This window comes from Heptranchias perlo, chromosome 39, assembly GCF_035084215.1.
Source record: "Heptranchias perlo isolate sHepPer1 chromosome 39, sHepPer1.hap1, whole genome shotgun sequence".
NCBI classification, from domain to species: domain Eukaryota; kingdom Metazoa; phylum Chordata; class Chondrichthyes; order Hexanchiformes; family Hexanchidae; genus Heptranchias; species Heptranchias perlo.
Genome location: NC_090363.1, coordinates 11,631,453 through 11,646,550, shown reverse-complemented (window position 1 = coordinate 11,646,550; position 15,098 = coordinate 11,631,453). Strand labels below are relative to the sequence as shown.

The following is a 15,098-nucleotide window of genomic DNA, read 5'->3' as shown; positions in this document are numbered from 1 at the left end:
TCAAGTTGTTCTGAAGATGTTTGGAGTCGGAACCTCCCCTCGGGTTCCGGGGAAGGTTGACGGCGGTGGCACCCGCCGGAAGTCGGCCACCCGGCCCAATAAAAAGCGTGGGACCCACTTCCTTTTTCTCTTCCAGGCCGAGTGACCGCCGCTGTCACACGATGGTGAGTCCCGGAGGCGGCGGCCGCCGCGCATCCGCGTCCATCGGCCGCTCAGAGTGAGCCGAGTCCGGCGGGGAAGGTGGGGAAAGAACGGGGCGCGGGCCCGGGGGTGGGGAAAGGGAGATATTGCGGGGCGATGGGTTGCGATGATCGAAGTGGGCGCGGGGCCTGCGGCTCAGGCCTCAGGGGCCTGGAGTACGGGGAGCGCCGGGCTCTGAGGGAGGGGGGGGGGGTGAGGGAGGGGGGGGGGGGTGAGGGAGGGGGGGGGGTGCGGGAGGCCCCTTCCCCCCCCCGCCCTCCTTTTCAAAAGCTTTAGCTTCGGAATCGACTCCGGTATTTCTTTGCTCCCGGAGCCTTGGCCTGGAATGGGCGGGACAGAGGCGGGATATTGGTCGCTCTACCGGGCGCTTTGTGCTCGGTGGGGGGACATGGGAGGGTTTAAATATAACTCGCACCTGAAGCCAAGCCCGCTGTCGGTCTGGAGTTTCAGGTTCTGGGCACTGAGAGGGGGGGAATCAGCTGGTCGTCACTCTCTGGCCCATTTGATTATAACTGGCCCTGTGGACTGGTCTGACTTGCAGCATTGGTTGCTTTTTTTTTAAGGGAAGGGAAGTTTGCTGTATAAAGTGCAGGAGTTATGTTGTAGCACACTCTTTGGGATGAGACGTTTAACCGAGGGGTCCAGGTGGATGTAAAAGATCCCACAGCCACTGTTTTGAAGTCCGCTCCGGTGTCCTCGGGCCAATACTTACCTCTCAAGCAACATCACGTCAAAAAAAAATAGATGATCTGGTCATTATTACATTGCTGTTTGCAGGATCTTGCAAATTGGCTGCTGTGTTTCCCACATTACGACATGTCGAAAAGTACTTAATTGGCTGTAAAGTGTTTTTGAGGTTGTGAAAGGCGCTATATAAATGCAAGTCTTTGTTTCACAGATCTGTCAAGTTGGGGAACCCTGGACTCTCCAGAGTCTGGGAGATCATCAGATTCCATTTCATTTTCTGTACTTGCTGCCTTAATAGCTCAATCGTTTATATTGCTGTATCGTAAGAAAGTGATTTGTTTTTCAGTTCTTGCCATTTTAATTCTGGTAGCTGACAGCCTTTCAGGAGTTAGGCATATAGGAGTCATACTGCTTATCCATTGGGGTTTTTTTGTGGCTGGCTTGTAGGTTGCCTGATTTGCAGGGTATTCCAATGGACGTGGTACAGCAGCAGCTAATTTCTGCACTAATCAAGCTGCCAGGTACATGTTTGACATGGACCCATGCAGTCCTATATCGATAGTTAGACTACACATTTTAAGTCGTTGCAAAGCATTCTCAATCCAATCTAGATGAGTAACCTGAAATGACAGTAATCATGCACATCCTTTGGCTTTATTTGGGTCAGATTTGTGCCCCAGATGAAGTTGAATTTTACAACCATTGTGTGGTATTTCCATTTCAAAGTTTTTCTGCATATTGCAAATGACTGACTGACTTTCTTTTATTCTTTCTCCCACCCATCCAATGTGACACAAATTTACATTAGACTGTGTTACGGGCCAGAAGTACGTGCATACATAAGTTTTTATAATGTTGCTAGCTGACGTCCTGTGGCAGGTGGTGATCTGTTTTATAAGGACAGCAGGTTATACCACACAATGCGCAGTGTATCCTGCTCAGGTGAGACTGCCTCTCCAAGGCAACAAAGTCCAAGTGAGCACAAGCTCAGGTCACCAGCGTTTAACTTTTGATTGCTCAGGGAACTTGGTGAATTGCAATGTCCTTGTCCATTTCAGCACTGGATCAGAAGCACCTTGGTGTTCAGTGACTGGCTCTTTAAGAGTGTTCTGAATCTGTAATAATAGTACACAGTGGCGTATTTTTAATATACAGTGAAAGCTGTATAAACGGACTCCCCCAAAAAAACGGACTCTGATTGAAAGACCCAAGCAACTCAGAGGCGCTCTGAAAGCACGGGTGCTCGCAATTGCGAACTACAGACAAGCACCGAGCCCTTCTACAAATTTAAAACATGGGACGTGCAGGTCAGCGCAAAGCAGCAGCGGGTTTTGTGGAATGGACAGCTCTTTACCCAGCATCCATAGCGGCAGAGAAACGGCCCTATCTTTGGGATTGAATACTTGCACAGCATAGAGTTGTGCAAGCTTCAATCCCAGAGATAGAGCGGTTTCTCTGCCACTATGGATGCTGGGTAAAGAGCTGTCCATTCTGAGAGGTTTTACAGTATATACAGTGTCAATTTTGAAAATAAGGACACCTGCAAAAAAAGGCAGCTAATGCAAGTCCCGAAGGTGTCTGTAATTTACAGGTTTCACTACTCCCTGATCTCTCATGGCCTCGGTCACAAGTTGCAGGCTGCACTTTCTTTTATAGGAACATATACTGTCTTATAACAATATAGTGATGGTGTTGCTGGAAATCTGACTTGCAGGAAGTGCTTGCGATGCACAAGACGTCTGGTAGATTATTACACAGAAAGATGTAGCGGTTTTCCTTTGATTGTTTCTTTTGCCAATTCATTCCCCCACTTTCTTTTTTTTTTAAGTCGTTGGTTATTCCCGAAAAGTTCCAGCACATTCTCCGAGTCCTCAACACCAACATTGATGGACGAAGGAAGATAGCTTTCGCCATCACCGCCATCAAGGTAAGAATTGCGCGGCGCAAGGTTCATCGTAACTGGGGACGGGGGTATTATGATCAGGATAGTGTGATTCTAAATGCTCAGCGATGTCACCACCTGTGTTGTAAACGGTTTGAATTTCACCTGTACTTGCTTAAGCCATTGTACGTGGTGCCATGTTGGATCTATTTTATGTGCTTCCAGATTGAGTTTGGTTTGGGTTGATACAACCTGCCTTTTGAAAGCAGTTTTATGTCCTCGATGTGACAATCATGTTAACTGGTTCACAGTGGCTGGATAATCTAATTTTGTTTTTCCAGTGAGTTTCACGATTTTTTTGCTGGTAGCGAGATTGCATTCCATAAATTATGTGAAATGGGTAATTAACAGACTTTTTGATAATGTCTTTAAAGAATCGGTCATAGTTATGTTTGTCAGTATAAAAAGTTGTCAAATTTTGTACGATTGCTTTGATTACGCACCTGTAAAGCGTGTTGGGGCGTTTCACCGTGTTACGGGTGCTATATAAATGCAGGTTATTTGTTTGTAAAGTCTTTTTCAAGTAATGACCTAATTCTCTTTTAAAAGAGAAGTGTTAAATGGTATTGGGAGTGAACAGGAGAGTAGGATTAGACTGGCTGGCTCATGGAGTAAACAACCAATACACACTTGGGTTGAATTTCCTGTGTTCGAGCTGCAATGTTCTCTGATTCCGCTCTCAACCTGCTCTGTGGATTTGGTCTGTTCCCCCTCCTTTTGAGCATTTCTTCCACCCCTCTCACCTCGCCTTTAAAATCTTCGTTCTCTACCGCCCGCTGCAGTACCACGCCAAGTTTCTCACCGAGATATCTTCATTGCTTTCCTCCCTCAGCCTCTGTACCGAGCAACTTCTCATCCTCGGTGATTTCAACCTCCATCTCAACTCATCGTGCTCTCACTCCTCTGAGTTCACTGCCCTCCTATCCTCCCTTAATCTCTCCCTCCATATAAGCTACCCTACCCATATTTGCGGCCACCCCTCGACTTTGCCATCTCACGTGGCGTCTCTACTCCCGTTGTCAATCATGGATAAGGCCATCTCTGATCACTTCCTTTTATCCCTCTCCACTCACGTCCCCCTCCCAACTCTACCTCCTTTGTCCCTGGAAAAAAACTTCCCCCAAGTGCGGAACCACGAGATGGGTGAGATCCTGAATGAATATTTCACATCGGTATTTACGGTTGAGAAAGGCATGGATGTTAGGGAACTTGGGGAAATAAATAGTGATGTCTTGAGGAGTGTACATATTACAGAGAGGGAGGTGCTGGAAGTCTTAACGCGCATCAAGGTAGATAAATCTTCGGGACCTGATGAAATGTATCCCAGGACGTTATGGGAGGTTAGTGAGGAAATTACGGGTCCCCTAGCAGAGATATTTGAATCATCGACAGCTACAAGTGAGGTGCCTGAGGATTGGAGGGTAGCAAATGTTGTGCCTTTGTTTAAGAAGGGCGGCAGGGAAAAGCCTGGGAACTACAGACTGGTGAGCCTGACATCTGTAGTGGGTAAGTTGTTGGAGGTTATTCTGAGAGACAGGATCTACAGGCATTTGGAGAGGCAGGGACTAATTAGAAACAGTCAGCATGGTTTTGTGAGAGGAAAATCATGTCTCACGAATTTGATTGAGTTTTTTGAAGGGGTAACCAAGAAGATAGATGAGGGCTGTGCAGTAGACGTGGTCTACATGGACTTCAGCAAAGCCTTTGACAAGGTACCACATGGTAGGTTGTTACATAAGGTTAAATCTCACGGGATCCAAGGTGAGTTAGCCAATTGGATCCAAAATTGGCTTGACGACAGAAGACAGGGTGGTTGTAGAGGGTTGTTTTTCAAACTGGAGGCCTGTGACCAGCGGTGTGCCTCAGGGATCTGTGCTGGGTCCGCTGTTATTTGTTATTTATATTAATGATTTGGATGAGAATTTAGGAGGCATGGTTAGTAAGTTTGCAGATGACACCAAGATTGGTGGCATTGTGGACAGTGAAGAAGGTTATCTAGGATTGCAACGGGATCTTGATAAATTGGGCCAGTGGGCCGATGAATGGCAGATGGAGTTTAATTTAGATAAATGTGAGGTGATGCATTTTGGTAGATCGAATCGGGCCAGGACCTACTCCGTTAATGGTAGGGCGTTGGGGAGAGTTATAGAACAAAGAGATCTGGGAGTACAGATTCATAGCTCCTTGAAAGTGGAGTCACAGGTGGATAGGGTGGTGAAGAAGGCATTCAGCATGCTTGGTTTCATTGGTCAGAACATTGAATACAGGAGTTGGGATGTCTTGTTGAAGTTGTACAAGACATTACTAAGGCCACACTTGGAATACTGTGTACAGTTCTGGTCACCCTATTATAGAAAGGATATTATTAAACTAGAAAGAGTGCAGAAAAGATTTACTAGGATGCTACCGGGACTTGATGGTTTGACTTATAGGGAGAGGTTGGATAGACTGGGACTTTTTTCCCTGGAGAGTAGGAGGTTTCGGGGTGATCTTATAGAAGTCTATAAAATAATGAGGGGCATAGATAAGGTAGATAGTCAAAATCTTTTCCCAAAGGTAGGGGAGTCTATAACGAGGGGGCATAGATTTAAGGTGAGAGGGGAGAGATCCAAAAGGGTCGAGAGGGGCAATTTTTTCACTCAAAGGGTTGTGAGTGTCTGGAACGAGCTGCCAGAGGCAGTAGTAGAGGCGGGTACAATGTTGTCTTTTAAAAAGCATTTGGCCAGTTACATGGGTAAGATGGGTATAGAGGGATATGGGCCAAGTGCAGGCAATTGGGACTAGCTTAGTGGTATAAACTGGGCGACATGGACATGTTGGGCCGAAGGGCCTGTTTCCATGTTGTAACTTCTATGATTCTATAAGTCACTTACAACGGTACTTTCTAATTACCAACTGTCGAGCCTTTGGCCCTCCATTCACCACAAATTTCTGCAGCTGCCGATCTGCTCAGTCACATCCTCACCTCTGCCTTTGATGCCCTTGTCCCCATTAAAACCATTACTTTGTCTCACCCTGGTCATTCTCCCTGGTACAGCCCTCATCTTCGCTCCCTTAAGTCCAGGGACACAGACTTGAACATTGATGGCGAACAACTGATTTAACCATTCATCGCTAGATCTGGCTGGACCATATAAAGCACTATCGGGTCCTGCTCTCCTCTGTCCAAACTGCTCACTTTTCCAGGATCATCCTGGAATGTAAAGATAACCCCCGTCTTCTCTTCTCCACTACAAATCGTCTTCTTAAACCCCTCTCCCCTGCCCCTTACACCCTCACCACCGAGAGAGGAACTCATGGACTTCTTTGTCACTAAGATTGAGACTATCCGTTCTGCTGCTTCCCTCCCTTCCCCCAAGGTTCCCCCGTAACCTAGCCCTGAACTTGCATCTTCCTCTAGTTTCTCTCCTATCTCCCATCATGCCCTCTCTGAGCCCATCTTGACCATGAGACCCACCTCCTGCTCCCTCGACCCTATTCCCACCAAACTGCTGACCGCCCAACATCCCTTCCTGGCCCCATGTTTGCTGATATTGTTAACGGTTCCCTCTCAGGTATTGTCCCCCTCCCCATTAAACCTGCCGTCATTACCCCCCCACCCTTGACCTCTCCGTCCTTGCAAACTACTGCCCCATCTCCAACCTCCCTTTCTTCTCAAATCCTTGACATGTGGTGTCGCCTCCCAAATCCGTGCCCATCTTTCCCGCAAGTCCATGTTTGAACCCCTCCAATCAGATTTTAGTACTGAAACGGCCCTTATCAAAGCCATAATGACATCCCATGTGACTGTGGTAAACTATCCCTCGTCCTTCTCGACCTGTCTGCAGCCTTTGACATGGTTGACCACATCGTCCTCCTCCAACACCTCTCCTCTGTCATCTGCTGAGAGGGACTGCGCTCGCCTGGTTCAATTCTTATCTATCCAGTCATAGCCAGAGAATCATCTGCAATGATTTCTCTTCCCGCTCCCGCACCATTACCTCTGGAGTCCTCCAAGCATCTATCCTTGAGGCCCCTCCTAATTTTCATCAACGTGCTGCCCCTCAGCGACATCGTCCGAAAACTCAACGTCCTATTCCACATGTACGCTGACAACACCCAGCTTTACCTCGCCACCACTTCCCCCGACCCCATCACTGTCTCATTTGTCTCACTGCTTGTCCGACATCCAGCACTGGATGAGCAAAAATCTCTTTCAACTAAATAGTGGGAAGACGGAAGACTGGCTTCGGTCCCAGCCACAAACTCTGTTCCCTAGTACGTGTAGAGGAACTGACACTGAGACACACGAGCTATACAGTACCAGGCAGGAGTGAATCGTTCCCTTTTGGCATTGTGTTCGGTCCCTGGCTCAAACTCCATTCCCTAGCCACCGACTCGGTCCCTCTCCCTGGCCACGTCTGAAGTTGAACCAGACCGTTTGCAATCTTGGCGTCCTATTTGACCCTGTTCTGACCCCACATCCACTCCATCACCAAGGCCACCTACTCCCGTCTCCGCCACTGTTTCAGCTCATCTGCTGCTGAAACCCTTATCCGTACCTTTTTGTTACTTCTAGACTTGACTAATCTAATGCCATCCTAGCTGGCCTCCCGTCGTCCACCCTCCATAAACTTGAGCTCATCCAAAACTCTGCTGCCCGTATCCTAACTCGCACCTTGTCCTGTTCACCCATCTCCCCTGTGCTCGCTGATCTACATTGGCTCCCGGTCTGGGAACGCCTTGATTTTAAAATTCTCATCCTTGTTTTCAAATCCCTCCATGGCCTCACCTCTCCCTATCTCTGCAACCTCCTTCAGCCCTACAACCCTCTGAGATCTCTGCGCTCCTCCAATTCTGGACTTTTTTGTATCCCTGATTTTAAATGCTGCGCTATCAGCGGCCATGCCTTCAGCTGCCTACTGCCTAGGCCCGAAGCTCTGGAATTCCCTCCCTAATCCCCTCTACCTCTCTCTCATCGTTTAAGGCACTTCCCGACCTCTTTGATCGTCACCTGTCCTAATATCACCTTAAGTGGCTTGGTGTCAAATTTTGTCTGGTTACACTCCTGTGAAGCACCTTGGAATGTTTCACTATGTTAAAGGTATGCAGGTTGTTTGTAACTCTTTGCTGTATTACTATTAATCGTCTGCTACATTCAGTTATCGATCATGGAACCATCCTAATTTGAGAGCAAGTGCAGGATATGGAAAAACTTGGCTGCCATATGTGAAAACTCCTTAGACGTGGTTTCTAATCCCTTTAATGCGACTGACCATAATTCAGTCAGGGTCGCATCAGGAAATGAATTTTCTCTGAGGTTGGGAGTGTGATAACCACCTTGCCACTTCCCAGTGCTGATGGCTAATCGAGGGGCTCGGCAGACCAGGGGATTGAACCTGTAACATACCGCTAGCATGTTGTACACTTGGCCCTTTCTTGACCGCTGATGCCAGTTTGCTTACAGCGGGCATTGGAACTAAACCTGATGTTGCCCGGTCAGGCATGGTTTTGGTAGCGTGGGTGGGCTCTGTGCCACACGAACACTCTGTCTCCAATGTCTTTAAAAACTTTGCACACAGTGGTCCTGAAATTACACTGTGCACGTGTGTATGAAATTCCCCCCTCTGCTGTTTTAACAGGTGCGTTACCCCATTTAACGTAAACTGGTCAGCGCTTCTGTTGATATAGCAGGGGGGAGTATTTCAAATGAACACATTCAGTGCTTCTACCCCTTGTCCCACAGTGTAATTTCGGGACCCCCTGAGATTATTTGCCTACGTCACTTGTTACTCCCCAGTCATCACATCCATTTTCTCCACAGCAAGATGCTACCGGCAGCACTGAGCTGAAAGGCCAATGTTTCAGGGGCTTTTGGTTTAAAGAAATGAAATGCCATGGAAATTATACAAACATCCGAGCCAGGACCTCGTCTGAAGGATGGCACCACTGATTAAAGTACTGTCGTGTAGGCCAGCATTGTGCTCAAATCCTGGAGCGTGCTTTAAGCACACAACTTAACTCAGAGGCAAGAGTGCATCAGCCAAAGCATTACACTTTAAGCAACGCAATAGCATCGGGGTATTGGCTAGATTTTTGTAACTACAGAGATCTACAGTGATGCTGCTCTCTGCTGGTCAGTTTGAAGTGCTCAATACAGCAACGTAACGAGAGCTCACTCTTTCTGTAGACTGCTATTAATTGCTGCTTATCTGTTCCTGTTGTCAGGGTGTTGGAAGGCGCTATGCCCACGTGGTGTTGCGGAAAGCTGATATTGACCTCAGCAAGAGAGCCGGAGAGCTCTCTGAAGATGAGGTGAGAACGAGTGGCGCCTGGTGAACTTCGTACGGCCGAGTAGACTATACCGATTAACCTTGTAGCTGCTTCATAGGCTACAACTACAACACAGTGCAGTCTTTTTCTATAACGCGTTAGACGGGATTAATACAGGGGTAAATTACCGTGATAACCCTGCAAAGCTCTGTTGGCGTCGTAAATTCCAAGAATTAATCTTGACCTGAACTTGAAGGTTCTCCGAGGGGGGTTAAGCCATGAGGAAAGAGCTTAAACCGTTCACTGGACAGGGGGTGTTGGGGGGGTGGGGAATATCGGAGACCTGTGTAAAATGTTGAGCGACACGGACAAGTTAAACCCAGATTATTACTTGACAGTAAATTGAGGAATTAGGACGGGGCGGGGGAGAGGGATCAGTGGAAAGTAAGCAGAAGAAAAAAAGCCCGTTTGCTCCTAGTAAATGTTTGGAATAATGCACCAAACAGGGTAGTCACGGCAGAGAGGTTGAGTATTTCTACGTACGGTTAGCTGCTGAAACGGGAAAGTAGGTGGGCCAGAGAGTGATCTTTTTTCTGTCTTCCTTTCTTTCTGTTCTTCGTGGAGTGTCCCTTCTAATTTCAGTTACAGGTGTTGTGGTCACCAGGTAGAAAGTTACCCTGGTAAAATTGTGCCTAAGATTGCAGTCTTATTTTTATTTTGCTGTATAGCAGAATACGACTGTTCTGTTTATCTAACAAAAATAACCCGTTCCTCCTGGTTGTCAGTAGTTGTTCAGTGCACTCATAGCTTGTTTCAGTTGCTAAATGGGAAGTGATTCTTCAAAGCACTATTTCCCCTTCTCTCTCTCTTCCCCCACCCCCCTTTCTCATTCCACTCTCACTTCTCAGTCTATTGGGGGAAGCAAAGCTCTAGGTTTCACCTTTCCCCTGGATTTGGCAGCTCTGGATTAGCTTCCTGGCCTGTCCAAAATTATGGTGAGCACTGCATTTAGGAATTTGGGGGCTGATTTTCTGAAGCGTTGCGTATAATTAAACTATAAGCCGGTTTACATAGAATCTTCAGGAATGTTTGTTTTGAAGGTTCGGCAGTGTTTTTATAAATACATCTTTTAAATAGACCTTATTGTTCAAAGTTTCTCTTTAAAGCACTATAACTATTGCATCCATTTTAATTTCTAAGGATTGTCAGAGGTGTTCTTTATAAACACATGATGTGGAGATGCCGGTGATGGACTGGGGTTGACAATTGTAAACAATTTTACAACACCAAGTTATAGTCCAGCAATTTTATTTTAAATTCACAAGCTTTCGGAGGCTTCCTCCTTCGTCAGGTGAACGATGTGAAAAACACAGACAGCTGACTTTCAATTGAAGGATTTCCTTGCTTTTAGCTGAACTTTACCTATTGAAAATAACACTCTTTCTACTATTGAGTCCTGCGTGAGTCGAGTTGAATTGAGGGCTGCAGTTAGTGATATGTTTTTTCTCCCCTCCTGCAGGTCGAGCGCATTATAACAATCATGCAGAACCCACGTCAGTACAAGATTCCTGACTGGTTCCTGAACAGGCAAAAGGACGTTAAGGATGGCAAATACAGCCAGGTACGGGAACGGCTGGGACCGAACCGTGTGTTGCTTCCTGCCTCGATAGCCCTTTGAGTGCTATGGTGGTATTGCCAGTAGATCTTTCCCGACTACTTGGTGTGTTTTGACACTAACGTGATGGTTGTGTCTTGATCCAGTGTGATGTTAGAGAGCAGTAATTGGGGAATGGTTGTGCAGTTCAGTCTGGGAGTTTGTGGTTTGGTACGGGGTCGGGTGGGGGTTGTTCACTAGCCATCTAACTTGCAGCGTATTTAGGCTGGAAGTACACTGTTTATCTCTTCAGTTTCTGCACCAAACACAGCTATAATTACATTTTGAATTGGAGCTTGTGTGGTGTTCAAGGCTGTTAATGTTAGAATATTCAGTGGTTGTGTATGAAAGGGCTCAGTTTCTCATTAAGTAAGTTTGAGTGGTTTTCCACCCTTACAGTTTCATTCGGGCTTCTGAAGGAACAAAAGACTTGCTCCTCCTCCTTGTCATGTGTATATTGTGCAAATCCATTAGTTAGTTAGTCAGTCTATTGGCAGGAAATTAATCCCGTCCTCATCTATAATGCATGATGGTTCTGCCTCGCTATCCACTGGGAATGTAAGGGGGAGTCTTATACCACTGTCTCAGCTGAAGTTTGTGTTCGTCTGGCTTGAAGAACTAAGGATATGCGTAGGGTGGGAGGAGACTTGTGTGGAGCATAAACACCGGCACAGACCACTTGGGCCGAATGGCCTGTTTCTGTGCTGTAAATTCTATCTAAGTGTGTGTATACCAGTGTGGTTGTTGTATGTGTGCATTGATTTTTTTTTTATCCTGTGATCTCTCAGGTCTTGGCCAACGGTCTAGACAACAAACTGCGTGAGGATCTGGAGCGATTGAAGAAGATTCGTGCGCATAGGGGTCTGCGACACTTCTGGGGGTAAGACCTGTACTACTACTGCTCGCGTCCTCAGTTCTCCTGTTCCTGGTTTCCAGCTGTCTGGTTCGATGACGCTGTCTTGCATTGCTTACTTGGTTGCGGGGAGTCCCGTATCAAACTCTTGAAGTTTATTAGACTTTCCTGCAGAATATAACTGACTTTCACCACTTAATTCTGTTCATTCGAGGCTGTTGAGGGTGGTGAATTCATGAAGTTGGTCTGATTTTTTTTTTTGTTATTTTGGTAAATCCTTTTAGTGCTGAAAATTAAATTGATTGAATGGGAGGAGACTTCATAGTCTGCAGGTGGCGTCTTAAAGTATGAACTTGACTAGTCTAGTAATGGGAAAATGTGTTCATGGTGATACCCTTGGCCTATGTTATCTGTGGGGTGGATGAACACAGGACTCCACAGATGAGCCCATGCATTGGAATATCTGGGCTGCCTTCCACCGCGTTGCCTAAGGATTAAACTTGCGAGCACTAAAGGAGGGAGTCACTGAATGTCGTAAAGTGCAGCTGTTCAACTGTAGTAGGAAGTTTTCATCTGATGGTCTAATTTTCCATTATAAAAACAGAAAATGTTGGAACCCCCTCCCCTTCAAGAGGCCCCCTCCGAGAGAAAAGTCAGATTAATGTTTGGGTGTGGACCCGTTGGTTACACGGAAACATTAATCTCTCTTCCTATTCTTAGATTTCCAGCATTATCGGTCGTTCTTTTGCCTCTCGATCTGGTCTAGTTCTCCAGCCTTGGCTTTGAGACCTACCTGAAAATCGAGTCCACAGCACAGAAACAGGCCACTGGTCTATGCTGGCGTTTATGCTCCACACGAGCCTCCTCCCTCCCTACTTCATCCCCCCCCCCCTCCCTATCAGCATTCCCTTCCACTCCTTTTGCCCTCATGTGCTTCTCTAGCATCCCCTTAAATGCATCTATGCTATTTGCCTCAACTACTCCTTGTGGTAGCGAGTTCCACATTCTTACCACTCTCTGGGTAAAGAAGTTTCTCTTGAATTCCCTATTGGATTTATTAGTAACTATCTTATTTATGGCCCTGAATTTTGCACTCCCCCACAAGTAGAAAAATTTTCCTCTACGTCTACCCTATCCAACCCTTTCACAATCTTGAAGACCTCTATCAAGTCACTCCCCCAGCCTTCTCTTTTCTAGTGAAAAGGGCCTCTGCCTTTCCCAATAAGTATATCCTCTCCGTTCTGGCATCATCCCTGTGAATCTTTTTTGCACCTTCTCCAATGCCTCTTTATCCTTTTTAAAAGGAGACCAGAACTGTGCACAGTACTTCTATATAAGGTTAACATAACTTCTCTGCTTTTCAGTTCCATCCCCAGTGCCTTTTTTCTGGTCTTATTAACCTGCTTTGCTCTTTTACCATGTTTAGACTCTTATCCAAGCAGTATGTGGGGAGATATATTAAAAATGTTGACGCATTCTTCCTTTGTATTAACTACACCCCACCCAAATTTGGTGGTGTCCGCAAATTTTGAGATTGTACTTCCGATTCCCGGGTCCATTTTGTTAATGTAAATTGTGAGCAGCACCGATTCCTGTGGAACACCACTTCCCACCTTTTGCCAGTCTGAGTAGCTACCCTTAACCCCTAACTTTCTGTTTTGTAGCTGGCTTGCTATCCATTCTGCTACCTGTCCCCTGACTCCACATGCTCTGACCTTAGTCACGAGTCTTATCGAAGTCCTTTTGAAAATCCAAATATATTACATCTACTGCATTACCCTTGTCTACTTTTTTTTTGTTACTTCAAAGAGTTCAGTAAGATTGGTCAAGCATGACTTTCCCTTCTATTTACATGCTATTATAGTTTTGTTTTCTAGATGATTTTTCTATTACATCTTTGAGTAAAGATTCAATTATCTTTCCTACCACTGACGTTACGCTAATTGGTCTGTAGTTCCTTGGACTTGTTCTATCTCCCTTTTTTTAAATACAGGAAGAAAATTGGCTGTCCACTAGTCCTCTGGCACTATTCCCTTTTCTAATGAATTTTAACTTTTAATCTGCACGGATGCGATTCATCTGGACCAGGGGTTTTATCCTCTGATTCGTTTATCAATTATCTCTCCCACCCCCACCTTTCTATCTTAAATGTCTTTAGCTCTTTTTTGATCTCTTCTAATGTCCTGCTCACCTTGTTAGTCTCCCTGGTAAATACTGAGGCAAAGAAACTATTCAATATTTTTGCATTTCACTGTCATTATCTGTGAGTTTACGATGTGCATCCCTTAGTGGCCTTATCCCTATCCTGATTTTTCTTTTGTTATTTGTGTCTGTAGAATACTTGATTTTGATTTAATTTTGTAGTTCCTCTTTGCTTTTCTGATTTTTTTTTTTTACTTCTTTCCTAACCTCTTTTTATTCCCTTTTGTCATCCTCCTTTATTGTCTATGTACTTAGTGTATGCCTTTTTCTTTAGTTTCAACTTTACCCTTTTTTAATTCATCCACGGTGTTTCATTATTGGCTAGTTTGTTATTTTTAAGAGGAATATATTTCTCCTGAACTCTCTTGATCCCCGTTTTAAATATTTCCCATTGCTGTTCCATCTGTCAATCTTTTTTTTTTTTTAAAAGAGTTTACCTTCCCTAGTTCCATTCTCATCCCCTCAAAATTAGTTTCTTTTTCAAATCTGAGAGATTTGCAGTCGGCACTTGATTTTTTTTTCCCCTGGCCTCCCTCTACACTCTCAGTCTCAACGCTGACATTTATTGCTGCGGTTAAATACCTCTTAACACTTCTTGCATTTCCTCAGTTCTCTCTGTCCTGAGATAGTCTGGAGTCTTGTGTTAGTTGCATTGTAACCCTGGTCATTGGACTAATTGAGCCTGCAGTTACTGTGGATTTTTCAGACCTCAATATATTGGTTCTAAAATCTGCTTGGAACTCTACTGCAGTGAGCCTGTGGCTATTTCTTAAAGCTCCCTCTGACTGATTTTCTTCTGTATTTTTTTTCTCTGCAGTCTCCGTGTACGTGGCCAGCACACAAAGACCACGGGCAGGAGAGGACGCACAGTTGGTGTGTCCAAGAAGAAGTAATTATTTCAACTGCTGTCAAACCTGTCAATAAATGTTCGGTTAAAACAGACTGTGTATGTGGTTGGTTAATGTGCAAAGCAAACTGGCTGCACTGTCACGTTCTCATCTGTGTCTTAAAAGACCTTAAACGGGCGGTCTCATTGCTCCCTTACACTGGTGACCTCTTGAGAAGATGGTGTGAAATAACTTGCTATGGTGTTACTACCCTGTTAGTCATATCCTGTTCCTGTCCACCACCCCCAGGATGTGATTTTTTTTTTAAATTATTTTTGACTGGAAGGTTGTGGGCTGGGGATGCAGAATTTCCCGTGTTGTGCTCCCACTATGCATTAGAGGTGCTCCAGCAGAAAATGCTGGCCCTGTTCACAGACAGGACTATTAGAGATAGAATGGAGTAAGAGTCTTTGACCCTAA

The 15,098-nt window shown here is 45.5% G+C and overlaps 1 protein-coding gene across 1 annotated transcript; it reads left to right on the top strand.

The window, feature by feature from the left end:
• The first annotated feature begins 57 nt into the window (after positions 1-57).
• On the top strand, positions 58-14,731 carry rps18 (ribosomal protein S18). The gene is made up of 6 exons (XM_067974087.1): positions 58-164; positions 2,717-2,815; positions 9,038-9,124; positions 10,602-10,703; positions 11,525-11,616; positions 14,609-14,731. The coding sequence occupies exons 1-6, from the start codon at positions 162-164 to the stop codon at positions 14,682-14,684; spliced, it is 459 nt and encodes a 152-aa protein (XP_067830188.1). The 5' UTR covers positions 58-161; the 3' UTR covers positions 14,685-14,731.
• Positions 14,732-15,098: the final 367 nt, after the last annotated feature.

Coding starts and splice junctions, on each gene's coding strand:
- rps18 (XM_067974087.1), top strand. Junction 2,816..9,037: donor TCGCCATCACCGCCATCAAG/GTAAGAATTGCG, acceptor TCCTGTTGTCAG/GGTGTTGGAAGGCGCTATGC. Junction 10,704..11,524: donor AGGATGGCAAATACAGCCAG/GTACGGGAACGG, acceptor GTGATCTCTCAG/GTCTTGGCCAACGGTCTAGA.